This window comes from Cibotium barometz, chromosome 1, assembly GCF_041138505.1.
Source record: "Cibotium barometz isolate CiBa-2024 chromosome 1, ASM4113850v1, whole genome shotgun sequence".
NCBI lineage: Eukaryota > Viridiplantae > Streptophyta > Polypodiopsida > Cyatheales > Cibotiaceae > Cibotium > Cibotium barometz.
The window spans coordinates 64,437,631-64,453,978 of record NC_141046.1 but is presented as its reverse complement, the minus strand read 5'-3'; the positions used below and the strand labels follow the sequence as shown (position 1 = coordinate 64,453,978).

At 39.9% G+C, this 16,348-nt stretch overlaps 1 protein-coding gene across 2 annotated transcripts in view; it reads right to left on the bottom strand.

Moving 5' to 3' along the window:
• Positions 1 to 10,336: 10,336 nt before the first annotated feature.
• Positions 10,337 to 16,348, bottom strand: part of LOC147642319 (uncharacterized) — a 151,304-nt gene continuing 145,292 nt past the window's right edge. For both annotated transcript variants that reach the window (XM_086805100.1, XM_086805108.1), the window contains exons 15-24: positions 13,680 to 13,773; positions 13,448 to 13,517; positions 13,176 to 13,352; positions 12,911 to 13,033; positions 12,705 to 12,788; positions 12,437 to 12,621; positions 12,094 to 12,232; positions 11,746 to 11,805; positions 11,079 to 11,174; positions 10,337 to 10,915 (exon numbers count right to left, since the gene is read on the bottom strand). In XM_086805100.1, the coding sequence (XP_086661226.1) occupies positions 10,793 to 10,915; positions 11,079 to 11,174; positions 11,746 to 11,805; positions 12,094 to 12,232; positions 12,437 to 12,621; positions 12,705 to 12,788; positions 12,911 to 13,033; positions 13,176 to 13,352; positions 13,448 to 13,517; positions 13,680 to 13,773 (1,151 nt within the window). In that variant the 3' untranslated portion in view covers positions 10,337 to 10,792. The remainder of the gene's footprint in view (positions 10,916 to 11,078; positions 11,175 to 11,745; positions 11,806 to 12,093; positions 12,233 to 12,436; positions 12,622 to 12,704; positions 12,789 to 12,910; positions 13,034 to 13,175; positions 13,353 to 13,447; positions 13,518 to 13,679; positions 13,774 to 16,348) is intronic.

Genomic DNA, 16,348 nt, shown 5'->3' with positions numbered 1-16,348 from the left:
TATTCCTAAGGATCCTACCCTAAAGAAGCTAATCCTCCACGAAGCTCATGATAGCTCCACTACAAGGCATCCAGGCTATGCAAAGACCTTGAATGCTGTAAGGAGGAGCTATCATTGGGCAGGCTTGAAAAATGATGTCCTTAGACACTTAAAGCAATGTCTCTCATGTCAAAGGATCAAAGCTGAAAGAGTCAAGATGCCTGGGAAGCTTCAACCAATGGATATCCCCCAAATGAAGTGGGAATGCATTAGTAGTCAGTATCGAGATTTTGACTTTACTTCAAAGTTATGGTAATCCTTATTTTAGGCCTTGGGTACTCAACTGTGCTTCAGTATAGCTTATCATCTAGAGACCGATGGCTAGATTGAGAGAGTCAACCAAGTAATTGAGGACATTCTCAGAGCCTATTGTGGGGACGAGAGCCAAGAAGATGGATTTAAGACCTTTCTCTAGTAGAATTTGCCTATAATACATATTATCACCAGAGCATAGGGATGTCACCATTTAAAGCACTCTATGGGCAGGAATACTTATCTCCTCTAAATTTCTCTGATCCAACCTTAAGAGTCGAAGCCTCCAGAAAAATGCTCGAGGAGATGGAAGAACAGACTAAGGCTATCCAGAAAGATATTAAAGTTGCTCAAGATCAACAAAAGCATTATGCCGACACAAGGAGGTCTGAAAGGATCTTCAAAGAAGGAGACAAAGTTCTTCTGTGGGTGCGACCCAAGTGTAGCTCTCTGTCACCAAGCTCGGCCCAAGATATTGTGGACCCTATACAGTCATCAGGTGTCTGGACAGAAGTGCATATAGGCTACAGCTCCCAGCCCATATTAAGGTCCACAATGTATTTCATGTAAGCTTGTTAAAGCCTTATGTACCCAATCTCGATCATATTCTTGATGAGATGAGAAAGTTGTAATCCCAACTCAAGGAGTCCTTGAGTTGCAGCCTAGTAGGATCATAGATTCTAGAGAAAGGAAAGTCCGTAATAATAGAACTCTTATAGAACATCTAGTACAATGGAAAGATTACCCTGGAGAGGATGCAACTTGGAAAGATGAAGCTACACTCTTAAAAGATTACCTGGAATTCATGGACGAGATGAGAACATCTCAATTTTTTTAAGGGAGGAAGGATGTAACATGCCCATCTTCAATAATAATATATATCCATTTAATAGATGGTTTATAGTCTTTTTATGATGTAAAAATCATCAATTTTAATATTTGAGCTAATTCCATTTAGAATCGTAAAATTTTGAGTCCAAATTTGGAATCTGCGTGCGCCCCAAGTTAGTTTTTGTTTGCACAATGCAACTTGACTATTAATATTAAATTTAATTCTCTAATTTCTCAATCTTTCAATGCACCTTGACTATCAATTCTATCACAATGTCCTACTAAAGCTTGCCTATTATGTTATCTCTTCTTAGTGTCTCATTAGAACAATCCTTATACATTAAAGGTGAATCACATCGAGAAGCTCCACCACAAGCAGTTCACATCGAGAAGCTCCTCGAGGCTCCACAAATTTTTATGACTCCTCTATTATAAAGATAATTATTCTATCCATGTTTATGTCCTAGGTTTATCTCATTCTAACACATAAGTTTGTTTTGTTTTAGAATGTACCCGCAACTTGGGTCCACCTGACTGCCCACTTTTGAGTGTTTAATCATTTTTCTACTTTGACTAGATTCATACGCTTGGCTTAGTCTCGTCTAACCCCATGAGTCTAGCCTTTTGTTCTCCACTAGACCTATGGAGCTACTCATGCACCCATAATTAAAAATTACCACTTTACTCACACACACCACTTAAGATAAGTTCACACATACTCCTTTGAAAAGTAGTCCTTTTGAGTGTTTAATCATTTTTCTACTTTGACTAGATTTAGACGCTTGGCTTAATCCCGTCTAACCCCATGAGTCTAGCCTTTTGTTCTCCACTAGACCTATGGAGCTACTCATGCACCCATAATTAAAAATTACCACTTTACTCACACACACCACTTAAGATAAGTTCACACATACTCCTTTGAAAAGTAGTCCTTTTATAAAAGTAGTCCTTTTATAAAAGAAAAACATATAATTCTTTACTCACACGCACCACTTAAGATAAGTTCACACATTGACTGCATTGAAATGCAGTCCTCTTATAAAATAAAAACATACAATTATTTTTATCTATGCATATATCACATGTCCATATCACATATCACAAGTAACACATTAGTGTTACTTGTGCATATATCACATGTCCATATCACATATCACAAGTAACACATTAGTGTTACTGTGTGCACATTGGAAAACTCCAAGTTAGTTTTTGTTTGCACAATGCAACTTGGCTATTAACATTAAATTTCGTTTTCTAATTTCTCACTCTTCTAATTTTCTCACTAAAAATGCTCATCTTATTAAATTCTCATATTCTCTCACTAAAAATATACATCTAAAAATTAATATCTTACATTCTCCCCCACTTGAAGATTCGAGATGTCCTCATCTTGCAAAACTAGGGATAATCTTTCCTCAACTTTTCCTCTTTCTCCCAAGTAGCATCCTTAGTTGGGAAATCTTCCATTTGATTAAAAATTATTTTAAGAGTCTTTTCCTAAGGAGTTTTTGTTTGATGTCCAAAACTACTTCTAGTTCTAATTCCACTTGGTCTTAGGCAAGAAAAACAACCTACTCATCATCCAATATGACAGGTCTAGAACATACTTCTTCAATAAACTTACATGATGAAAGTTATTGTGGATCCTCAAGTATAGTGGGAGTTTAAGTTTGTAGTCTTGATCTCCAACTCTCCTCATAAATTACGTATGGTTCACAATATTTGGGTGATAACTTCCTATATTTTACCAAGGAGATGGAGCTTCTCTTGGGTCGTACATGAAGAAAAACCACATCACCTTCATCAAACTCTTAGGTAGACTAATTTAGATCGGCATAGTGCCTAGATTTGATGTCTTTTTTTATAGTGTGAATTTGAAGTAAAAAGACTTGTATTATTCATTTTAAAATCTTTGGCTATGAATGCTACAGATGTAGACATTAAAAAATTGCATCCTAATAGTCACAATGCATTTTTATGGGTCATTATATGAAGTCGAAGGCATATCAACTCTATGACCCTAGGACCAAGAAGGTAAAAGTTACTAGAGTTGCCCACTTTCAAGAGGAGTCTTAAGAGGTGAAGGAAGAGCCTTCATCATCTTCCTCTAAATAGTGAGGAAAAGCAAATTCAAGAAGTTACACCACCACTAGCCATAACATCAACTCCCTTTCCATTGTGTCATGGAAGACATCACGTAGTCTCACTTCAGGCGGAATCATATATAGAGGAAGCACCTACAGTGCCACGAAAGGACAAGCCTATCCCTAAGTGGTACTTGTGGCTTCTATATGGAGTAAAAACACCAACTATTGAGGCGACTAGCCCTAATGTTTGACAGCACAAAATATTAGAGAAGCATAGCAAGATTCAAGCAAATTTGATCAATAATACACTCATGGATCAAAGTCAAAATGTATTTCTATGGGTTATTATGTGAAGTCTAACGCATATGGTCTCTATGACCCTAATGCCATCAAGGTACAAGTGAAGTCTAAGGCATTAGACTCTATGACCCTAAGGCCAAGAAGGTACAATATGAGTATGAACTTAGTATTTAATTGGTTTCTGAAAACTCTAATGTTATCTCAATTAAATCCCAAATAATGTTGAAAGATATCATGAGTCCATACAATTACTTTTAGATAGCACACCAAATAACTCTTAACTTTTAATGCCCACCACTAGGCATGCAAGGGGCCTCCCCTTGCTGCCTTGGGTCCGCCGACAGGGGTTTAGGGGCTTTTTGTTTAACTTATAATGCCCACTAGGCATTAAGGAAATCTCCCTCGGGTGCATGGGAGGCCCTAGGCCAAACCATGCACATTAAAAATGGTCGGAATCCCCTTGGCCAACATGTGGCGTGACTAGGGACATTTTGAAACCTATTGGCTAGGGGGCTTTGTCATTTTTTTTGATGCATGGTTCGTCCCAAGACCTCCTAGGCATTAAAGAAGACCACCTGCATGCTTGGTGGACATTAGAAATACTCTCTCAGCGATCTCAAGGAAAGCTTTTTTTTCTATTCTAATACTCATAACATACAAATTTGTCTCTAGCCATATACATGACCTCCTTGTACATCCACTTTCAAATACTTAATATCAAATGTGCCCCCTCAAAAAGTGTTCCCTTAGCACATGTTTATCAATGTTATTTTTAAAGACAATAACCAAATTGAAAAGCATAGAAAACACATTAATTACATAAGAAAAGCTCATGATTATATGGTGAGAAGAGATTATATACTATCATCTGGCTTATCCAAGAATACTCTTGCTAGTAGCTTGCCCTTGTCTTGGATTGTTATCCTATGGGCATGGATGGAACAGAAGTTTGTATCTTTAAACAGACCTGTGAGCATTTTCTCCGATGCTTATTGTAGGATTTCTATTACCTCTTGTGTGTACCTCATGCCGGATACGTTGCCCTGAGTGATCTCACGATCTAGTTGTTAGAATGGGGCCCTCTAACAAATCAGATGCCATATCTATTGGTAGAACTTGATCTCTCTCATTGCCTTTGTGCCTAGTCTCTCCATGTTCTCTTCTTTCGTGGAGGTCCTCTTGTGCCTTTTTTGGCTTCTTGGGAGTCTTCTTGGGAGTATTGAAAATTCCTACTCCCTTTGAAGGGCTCAGGGCATTCTTTTTTAGTTTGGTGGCCTTTGGTCTCTCCTCACCCCATGGCTTATATAGGCCAATTTCATTGTGCACCCTCTTTATGAATCATGGGATTGGACTCATCAAATGAAGCACATGTTGCTTCATGCCTTTTGATGTGCCTTTGGCTTCTACGAAAATGGTGTGAGGTCGAGGCTTCTGTGGAGGGGACAAGTTCCTGACTTCTTGGGAGTGGACTTGCATTGGTGGTGAGTCCTCTCACTTTCTTTCCCTTCCACACCATGACTTATTGGGAGTGGACGCATTGGTGGTGAGTCCTTCCACTTCCATTGCTTTATAGTTCTTTTTTTGTTGTTGTTGGGACTCTTGGGCCTTGCCCTTCTTCACATCCTCTTTTCGTTGTTGAGGGCCTTGTGCCTTGCCCTTCTTTGTATGCACTACTTCTGTTTCTGACATTGTTAGGGGCTCTTGGGTCTTTCTCTTCTTTGCACCCTGTTGAACTTTGGCTTTCTTTGCACTCTCTGGTTCAACTTCTTGACCATTCCTCCTCTTCTTGTTCTCTCCTTCACAGGATCTCGTTGAGGGGAAGAATTGAGGATCCTACGGTGGGAATGGATTTCTTTCTGCTCCCTTGGAGACTTGCAAGGCTTTTTCAGATTGTTTGAGTGGGGCTTAGGTGAAGAAGGGAAGGCACAAAATTTGGGGCGGCAGGAAGTGTGTCCACCAATGGTTAGGTTTTCTCCATTCCTCTACTTCTGCCACAAGGAGCATCTAGGATTTGGTCTCCTATTGTATTACGGGCTCGTTGAAGAGTCCATGGCCACCTTCCGGTGGGGGTTCAGGCCTAGCCATTCTTCGTGCTCTTCCACCATGATTTGTTTCATGATGCCTTTGTAACTTTTCCACACCTTCACGCTCAGTCTTTCTCGGTGTATCTTTTGTCGTAGCCATACACAAGTCATAATGTGAGAATGGCCAACCCGTTTTTTTTTTCCCCCAAAAAAAGATACTTCAATTAGTTAAAGAAAAATCAGCTACAAGGGCGAAGTACAACCACGACGGGCTAGATACAAACTTGCCTCATATAAGGGCAAGACCAAATAATAATAATATTGTTATTTTTAGTAATATCTAAAATTAATAATTTTAAATATTAAAATATAAAAGTTTAATATTTAAAATTATTAATTAAAAATAAAAAATTATAACTAGTTCTAATCTTTAAACTATGAATTCTTAGCATGTGCCTTTAAAACCAATTGAATAGTTCATGCATAAAATTTCTTCTAGTTTTTGTGCCATCGTGGCTTCTTGTTTTTCCATGCAATTCTTGACAAGGGTCCTTGTGTTTTGATAAAATATGGTCCATGCACATAGAAAATATGTTTCATATGAAAAAAAAAAACATTAGTGACCTTATATCATATCCATCAATAGCCTTTATGAGCTTCTTGAATGACTATGGTGTAATCATCCATGTATTTTTCTTGAGCTGTTGCTTGTCTTAAGAGTTTGATGAAGCTATCAAGCTCCATCCACACTTTCAATCCTAGAATAGCTATCTTTGGATGGCTTGCAAGATTGGTTATGTGCTCGCATAGAGCTTTCCAACATTCCCACATTATTGTCACTTGTTTATCATCATAGTTCGATAAAAATCTCCTAGTTTTCGCTCCTCCCATTTATACATCTGCTAGAAGAGTCCCATCTGGTCCCTGATTTTTTTTGCATTCTTCTTAATATATACATGTCATGTATAGAAACCTATTCTGTAATAACTTTCACATTGTTCAATGCATGCATCTGATAACCGTGGTGGCCTAATAGAGTACGCCTAATAGAGTAAACATAATCAAGATGAAGTCGCAATAGCTTATCAAGTATCCTTATCTCTACATGCAATGTATAAATATGCACTCTCAGTAGGCATATAGGTAATATTAGATCTAAATTAGGATCCTCAAAGACAAGTTGTGATTGAGGAAGTGCTCCATCTTTCTTGACTTCCCTTTTCTCTTTCCATTGTCAATGAGGGTGGCCAAGGTCTAATGCCTAAGACAATAGGTAGTAGACCTCTCATATGCGTCGTATGTGTTTCAATTGTCAATGAGGGTGGCCAAGGTTTAATACCTTGGTCGTCTTTTCCTATAACTCCATTTGCTTCATTAGTTTGAGGTCTATCTAGAGTCATTGTAGAGCCCCACCAATTCTTTGTATGCATGCTTACCATACAATACAAGCATAGATTTGTAATGTTTACGAATCTACGTATTCCATACATGCATTTCAAGGCCTTCACATTTGCATTCATATGCCACTCTACTATGAAGCTCCTAACATCTTCCACATGAAGAAGCTCCCCGTTGTTTTGAGCATCAATAATCGACAAGATTTCAATGTGTAAGAATAACCATTTAAAGTCTCATGACTCTCATTTAGGACCTGAGCTATCCTTATCCACCAAAGTTCCATTTCCGACTGCACCTTACAACATCTCTCTTTCCTTAAGAGTAATCCAAATCCTTATCAATCCATTGTTCCATTTTTTGGTGTTTAAGGATTTGAGCCTCATCAAGCTTAAGATAAAGATAAGATTAGCATTAAGCAAGTGTCGTTTTGTAAAACTTCATCATGATAGCATGTGCTTGCATATTCAAATGTTCTTTCTTATTCTAGTGGTATATATGTTTGTACTCACCTATTAGGTATGGAATAGCCAAGTTTTCTTAAATTATCACCTTATCCACAATATATAGCTATGGATACCTTAAGGGTGACCAAATTTAAGGCCTTTGAACCAGAGCTTAGAAATAGCACGATGTACCTTCCTACTTATTCCAATTGTGTCACAAGCCTCCACCACCTACTCAAGCTTCACCAAATCATAAAGATGATGCAAAACTTCTTCAATAACTATCCTTTGAAGGTCATAACACTTTGAAAGCTTAAGCATCTCAATCACATCACGATTATCGGTTGAGGACTTTAGCATAGCGATCCTATCACTACGCTCTTAAAGGTTGACCCTTGTACTTCTTCAAGATAACCTTGAGCTAGCTCCATCATTTTATTCCTAGCGCCCCCTCTCTCTCCAAAGTTGCCAACATTCTTCATTTGTTTACCCCACATCCTCAATGCTTTTGAGGTGGCTAAGTTGTCTTCAACATCCCTTCTACCACTTCTTTTACCTCTTCTTAAGATGATTGATTCACCTCTTCTTAAGATTATTGAAGGAGTGAATATAGCTCATTCACTTTTTGGTGGTGGGTTTTAAGATCTTTTTGTAGAAAATAAATTCTCTTACCAAGCCCTTGCATGGCTTGGTTAAACATGCCCACCATCATCTCAACATGGGCTCAATGATAAAGAGCAACATATACCTCGTGCTTGAGCCTTGTGCAATAACCCAAAAATCCATTCTTACCATCACAAATGAAATGAAAATCATACAAGGTTTCAGAGGGAGGAGACTTAGCAACGGATCGGTCAGAGGGATACAAGGCTTCTTGTACACAAAGATATATGTTCTTCTATTCTTCACGTAACCTTTGTGCTTCCACCTCATCTCACATCACTTTTTGATGAGAACAACTCCATGTAGCATACTCCTTTTCTAGCAAGTTGATATTATGCATCTTCTTTGCATTGAATATATTTTCTTGAGGTGCCATGGATAGAGATAGAGGGAGCTATGGAACAAAAGATGGTGGAAAGAGAGGTAGATTGAGAGAGAGAGGACGCAAGAAAGCGATAATGTTGTCAGAAAAAAGAGGAGAGGGAGGGAGGAAGAGAATGTTGTGGTGTGGGGAGAGAGAGAGCTATGGTGGTCTGCATCATGGTTTGAGTTGTAGAGAGAAATCTATGGAGAGAGAGAGAGAGAGAGAGAGAGAGAGAGAGCACTATGGTGCTCTACAACAAGGTTAAGTTCTAGAGAGAAAAGGCTATGACCTAAGGGGGGAGAGAGAGAGAGAGAGAGAAAGAGAGAGAGAGAGAGGATTCAAATTTCCCCAAAAAGGGTGTTTTCAAAAAAGTCCCCTTTTTGAAAAAGTTGGAAAGGTCAAAAAATACAAGAGACTGCCTTTTTTAAACCCTGTAAGCATAGTAGCAAGGGGCCAACTTTTTATGCTCTAGTCTCCCAATAAAGGAGTAAAAGCGACACTTTTTAGGTTGGTTACCTCCCTTTTCACCCTTGATTAATTAACTTGACCACTTTCTAATCCTTTCTTTACATGACCCATTTTTTATTCTTTTTGGCCCTAACGGGTCAACTTGTGTTGTGGGCAAACTCGATGCTCTTCAAACTATAGTTTTCAACAACAGTCCACTTCTTCCTATACTCTTTGGCTACATGCCCCTCCTTTATTGCAATTTTTGCAATAAAGAATATATATATATATTTATATATAAGGGATACCGAGTCCTTTTTGTGCTGGTGGAGAAAGCAAAATCTCCATCATTGTGTACCTTCATTCTCAACTCCTCCTTCACTAAGATATTGATTAGCTCCTCAAAAATGAGAGGTGTGGATCAAACTCTTATGTTCAAGGATGTTACCAAGATATCATACTTGCGGAGACAACACCCTTACACACCTTCAAGCTAGATCTTCAATTGTGACTCCATTGTCACCATTTGGTCTCAAACGTCCTTGATCCTTGTCAAGAATTGTTGCAACGTCTCCCCTTCTCCAAGCTTCTTAGCTTTGTTGAAGCTCGTTCTCCAAGCTTAGCTTTGGGTTTGGATTGATTGTCTCATACTAGTTTTGTAAAGTATCTCATATTTCAAAAACAAGAGATAGATGTTAGTACGATAAGAACACGAAATGCATCTACATGCCTACGCCTCCAAGCCGCCAAAAGAACAAGGTCAAGTGGTACTCCAACATCCCTTGTTGTAGTAGGCCTTAAGTTCATACCCAAAACAATATCAATAGATATAAGAATCAAGAGTAGAGCTGATCTTCAGCTTCCAAAATGTTTTAGTTAGTGCCATCCAACTTTGCATTCTTTGTCAAAGGTGTTGAGTGGAATCTATTGGTAGCCACTTCTGATAATCTATAATATCAACTAGGTTTGGAAAGAAACTGAACACAGCTAACTTACAAAGACCAAGTGAATCCACATCTCAAAAGAAGGACCAAATTTGATGGAACTGTAAATCCCATTTCAGTACGTAGAGAAGTTTGATCAAGTTTGTGAAACGATGGGAAAGATTGATGATCCCACCCACCAAGATCTGTTCATTTAGACTTTGCCTTGAAGGCAAAGCAAGCCAGACTATGAGGTTTGAAGACACTTTCATTGTGGGATTTTCACCCATTAGAGCGAAATAGAGCCCCAATGTGCAAATCTACACTATCAAGCACGAGGAAGGAGAGACCATGAGGGACTACATTGCTAGAGCCAAGTATCTCAAAAAAATATGAGATACACTTTCATTGTGGGATTTTCAAATAGCAGAGCGAGATGGAGCCCATTGTGTAAATATGCAGGTTTAGACACTTCTACACTACTACAGGTTTAGACACTAGGTAGTAGTGTAGAAGTAATCCAACCAAACCCTCTCATAGTCCACTTTGGCCGCTTACAGATGTCTGCAGAAATATGCATGTTTTATTATAGTTTGACTAGTCAAAATTTAATACTCTTGGTCTCGTGGGCCAATCTGGGCCCTGCAACATTAACGCAGCTCTCTCTCTCCCTGAAAGAACATTTACAGAAGATTTTGGTACATATAGAGGATTCATGGTCACTATAATGGATGTTATTGTCTTTACATCTGTGCAAACCATGGAGAATGCAGCAACATAAGAAAACGTGCACTGGAAGCCCAATTGCTCTATTATAGGACTCTACCATTTACATAAAACAGCCGGAGGTTGTAGTAAAGGTGCCCTCTGTGGACAAGAGGATGCTGGTTTAAAATCACTGAGCAACAACACCAATGGCCATAAGAATTGTGTATGTATTGGAATTTGCTGCTGCTGTTAAAATTTGCCACCATGATACACCGTATCCTAAAAAAGCTGGCTTGTAAAAATTGAAAGAGAATCAGCAGCCTCTTTGTGAGAAACCAAATGTTATTTGTGACCTGCTACCTCCTTCACCATACTGTTCATTCCATTGCCGCATTTGGATCATGCTTGCTGCATCATAAGCTACAGACACTCCTACCTGCATATGGAATGTTTCCAGGAATATGAGAAGATTACACTGACACAAAATGATTCACACACTCTTTAGAAAGAGTAAATGGTTGATCCTACCCCATTCACCCACCACACTAATGTGCAACTAATGGAAAGGCAGGTGGTTTTTGGCAGCATAAGATCTTCACCTTGCTTTTTGCCTGAATAAAATCCTCAAGGCACAAGCGCCTAACTGTGATAGCCGTTTGCGACAAACTATTTTGACTTTCACTACATCCTTTGACCTGATTGACACAAATTAAAAATGTCAAAACGTCACATCACAGTTAGCTCAATTCCGACGGTCAAGCAGGTGCTTATGTGCCCGCATGTCTATTTACACTTGAAACAGAACAGAGCTAGGCTCTCACCCAAATGAGAAAACCTACTTCCAAAAGTTCCCAAGGAGGAGCTTAAATACTAATATTTTCAGCTGAATTACAGAAAGGATCAAGAAGCTAAATCCTTATTAAGTAGACACTAAACAATCTAAATGCTACATCATTAGCTTTTTCCCATGCTCATGGGGATGTAAGGTAGGCCCCCCCCCCCCCCCCCCCCCCCCCCCCCCCCCCCCGGAACGCAATAGCCCTGCAATGCCCTTTGGTTCTATGACCAAGCTCGTTTAGCAGTCCATACATACACCAAGAAACGTGGAAGAGGTTGTGCATCCTTGCATAAACATAGGTGGCAACCTTAGGGCAAAGAAGGAAGGTCGCCTATCTCTAGACAGTTACCATAATAATTAATTATGCTTATCATAGAATTTCCAGCCACAAAAACAATTTTTTACAGAAATAGGCCAGCAAAAAGCACCTGCTGCTCAGCTGCCACAAACTCACGGATTGGTGTGTATGCTGCAGCCACACACAAATTCTGCACATTGTAGTACACAAGCACATTAGTCACCACTTATAACCAGTCTTTATAAGACTGCTAGCGTTAGTCTTGCGCACATGAGAATTTAATCCCAGTACAAGCAAAGAGACATGAGTGCATATTCTAGTGACCACTTGTAACCAGTCTTTATAAGACTGTTAGTGTTAGTCTTGCGCACATGAGAATTTAATCCCAGTACAAGCAAAGAGACGTGTGCTTTAAGATTCACTGTATGCCACTGTTGACCCCACCAAGAGAAACCTTCCAACAATTCAAACTTAGTACCTTCAAATCACTGCCTGAATAGCCTTCAGTTTGAGCAGCCAAAACATCAAAATTGAATGTGTCATCCAGATCCTCATTTTCCAGTATGATGCGCAGAATTCTTGCTCGATTCTCCACATTTGGCAAGTCAATAAGTAGTCTAGAGACATAACCGACGTGTTAAAACAATGAGTATATGAATGGGTCTATTGCCTGTGCAAAACAGTTAGTCATCACTAAAGTCATGAAAGAGCCTACATAAAGTTTTGGCTACCAATCATTGTGTTCTTATATGTCAAACCTTAAAACATGAAATCAGAGTCATCTAGAAAATGAACACCTGCTTTACTGAGAAATAACTAACCTCCGAGGCAGCCGACGAATTACAGCATCATCAAGATCAAAGGGCCGGTTTGTGGTAGCAAAGACAAGAATCTGTTCATTCTCTTTTGACTGAAGACCATCCCAACAAGCCATAAATTCATTCTTTATCCTCCTCGTGGCTTCATGCTCAGAGGAATGACCTCGTGCTCCAAGGAGGCTGTCAACCTGTTAGAATGGGAGAAAAATGGGAGCTGGGAATATAAACCCTTAAAAGCTTGAAAAAAGGCAGGTCATGCATATGAATTTACCTCATCAATAAATATTACAACTGGGCTGAGCTTCCTAGCAAGAGCAAACAATCCCTTCACGAGCTTCTCATCATCACCGTAGAACTACAGAGTTGCCAAACAAAGTAGGTGAACCACTTTGCCATACGATGATAATATTTTGCTATATTTAACAAAAGACAGGCGCACCCACAGGGGGTGGGGGACAGCTAGGATGTTTTTATTACCTTTGAGGTAATGCTAGAGGCAGACACGTTGATGAAATTGGCACCAGCTTCAGTAGCAACAGCCTTCGCCATAAGGGTCTTCCCTGTTCCTGGAGGACCAAACAACAGTACTCCTTTGCAGGGCTGCAAATCAACAGAGCCAAATATAGCATCTCAACAGAACAATCAAAGAGTGAAGCTACATCTCAATCTAGAAAACAACTTCAGAAAAAACTAGCTCTACAACAACATTTTGAAGCTGTATATTTTTCCACAGTATACTAACTTTTCTGAGATTTCCCTTCTTGAAAAGCTCTGGTCTTTGAAGTGGAAGAACGATCAAATCCTTCAAGGTGCTTTTCACATCATCAAGGGCACCGATTTCATCAAACTTCACACCAATATCATGTGCAAGAACAACTGATGATAAAAATGACTTTTCATATTCATTCTCTGCCACCTCCTGCACCTTCCAGAAGCAGCCATAAGTTACTGTATATATTAGGTCATTAAACTGTAAAAATATGCAGGCCCTTGGTTATCAGAAACCAAAATTACCGTGATATGGGACATTTTTTCCTCGCTGGCAACCTTCAAGGCTTTAAACCGCACAAGAGATTTCTCCAAACTGCATAAAAATGTTTCCAACTAAATGAGTCAGATTCTGTTGCACAGATTATACAGGCATCACACAAATTTTACATGTGGGGAGTACTTTCACACCAGTGCCACAACTTCCATAAAGCCTACCATTTCTTTCACACCAGTGCCACAACTCCATAAAGCCTACCATTTCTTTTCAAGCACGAGTTTTCCTTCACTTATTTGTATCCGATTGATACGCAAAGTCATGTTCCTTGCCCAACCAATAACATCTTCAGCACCTGCATAGGAAGTCAGATTTGCCAAATCGTTCAAAGATACACCTCAGTGTACCAAAACATAATAGGTGAATTTAGAAAAGCCAACTGATGTCTTACAAACTGTTTACGTTCACATGTTTTGTCTGAAAGGCAACCAGAAAACATAATTCAAACAATCCCCCAAACTAAGTCCTATTGGTAGACTACCTCAATCAATGCGAGTTACAAACCTTCCAAAAAGGAAAGGGAACAACAAGGATAAAAGGAATAAAACTCCTATAGCTGGTGGTTGCTTGAGGGAATTACAAGAGGGAATGTTCTAATTCTCATAGAACTATCCCATGCTTTGACTATACTATCAAAAATGACCAGGACTTCCAATTTCATGATACATTACAGTGCCATGGTCACAAGAACTGTTCCTCAGATTATTTTTTTGAGGTTTTTGAGGTCTTGTCTCAAAGCGTTTTGCCTCTTTTGGAGAAAACCACGAGTTTCGAAACATAACATATAAAAAGCTTTCTAAATTTCCAAAAAATACATGTAGCGTATTGAAAATGTTAAAACATATATCAAGACTTGAAAATTCCCAAAAAATGCATTGAGTGTATTAAGTAGTGACTTGAAATTCAAGCAAAAATGGGAGTCCAATAGAAGAGGAAGAAACACAAAGAGAAGCATGAAGGAAAAAGGAAGAGAACCACGTAAAGCTGGAGCCCTTTCAAGGGTGGTGTGGAGTCCCGTTTGCAAGTCAACACCCCCCACCCCTCCTACCCCACAGCCTCTTCTACCTACCTTTGCCTTCGGATCCCCTCAACTCTTTTTTGTGTGTTTCCACTTCCCCCCTTCTTTCCATGTTTCAGGCCATTCCCCGCCCTCCTTGCCTGCTTGTGGATGCCGCTTGCTTCCCCTACTTCCACTTTCCTGTGCTCTTCTCCACCCTCTTCCCCCTAGGAGGACTCCATGGCAGCCACTCCGTCCACCCCATCTGAGGCCACCATCAATTGTCACTTAGCCGAAACGGACCTCTATTTACTTGCCTGAACAATGGCCTCCTTCAAGGCTACCACCCTGATTTGCAAGTTCATCAGTAGCAAACTTACCTATGCACAGATCCGGGACCTCTTGCAAGCCATGCTCGCCAGTGAACAAGGGTGTATCATGGACTCTTCCTCAGCAACAACTACATTCCGGTCGAGTGGGACTCGCCCTGCTTGGCTGTGAAAACCCTGACATCGAGCTATACCTTGCCCAGTGGGAAGACACCGTTTTACCCGGACTCGGCCCGCTTTGCATGTGTCTTAGGCTGCTCAGGCCCCCCCAAGGAAGATCACGCTCTCCTTCTATTGATTGTGTGCTCCTTGGAATAGGTTCTCAAACATCCCCCCTTCCCCCTTCTTCCCTTCAACTGTGGCAATCACCATGGCGAGGGCAGTGGGACTCCTGTCCATTTGAGTACTCATCTCCTCCCTGAAGAATCTTCCTTGCCATGTTATGATTACCCAAACTTCGACTATTCATAGATTACCTCACTGGAAAAAACATCCGGCTGGGCACAAGACCAATCATGTCACCACAGACTAGCGTCTCCATGAGGTGCATGGCTGAAAGAATGACCTTTACTTGATCTTACCTACACCACACTTATGAGAAACGGGCAAACAGAAACAAAAAAGGGAAACGAAACGGAAAACCAAAATGAAACAAAAATTGGAACGCGGAAACGCCACATCAGCACACCTGGGATGCAAACGAGGGGGAGGAGAGAGGAGAAGAGGCAGAGAAGAAATAGATCGAGATGCAAGAAAGTTCGAGAGTGTATAACTAGAAACTAAAGAAAGTTCGAGAGTGTATAACTAGAAACTAAAGAAAAGGAGATCGATGAGAAGAAAGAACAAAAGAGCATTTAATATCACCTTGAAATTAAGGTTTTGCGAGGCAAACAGCAAGTGTTGCCAGGAAAGAGGCATACTGGCATGAAGGGAACGGTGCAAAATGGTTAAAATGCCCTGTTTTGCAAACGAAAATGGGTAAACTGCATTTTCAGATATTTGGACCCCTTGAAATGGATGAAACGGCCCAAAACCCAGAGTTTCAGGAGTTTCCCGCAACTATGACCTTGGTAAGAATCATGGTGGCTTGAACAAAGTGATTAGGCACATGATTTAGGCATGGTGTTACCCTAAGCAACTGATTAAGGCTAATCACATGGTCATTAAGCTAATGACAAGCATAATGGCAACATGGATATGAGAATGTGAGTTGCATATTTCCACTAGATGTGTGCCTTTAAATAGGCATGTGTACATGTGATTAAGAGTGAGATTAAGTGTTAATTCCCTCCTAGAATCTCTCAACCACCCTCCTTGATTTGAGCACCTTTGCCTAGTAGAAGATCTCTCCACTAGACCTCCACGAGTTCCTCTTGCTGAAGTGGAGGGCTGATATGACCATATTACAACTTGGTAAGATATGATTTTGACCTTAGAGCAATATGCCCTTAGTCTCAATTTCACATACATAGATGTTTTGGTGTATATTTCAATACCCCCCTCAACAAAACATTCATGGCTTTGATGATGGCAATGCTAGTCCA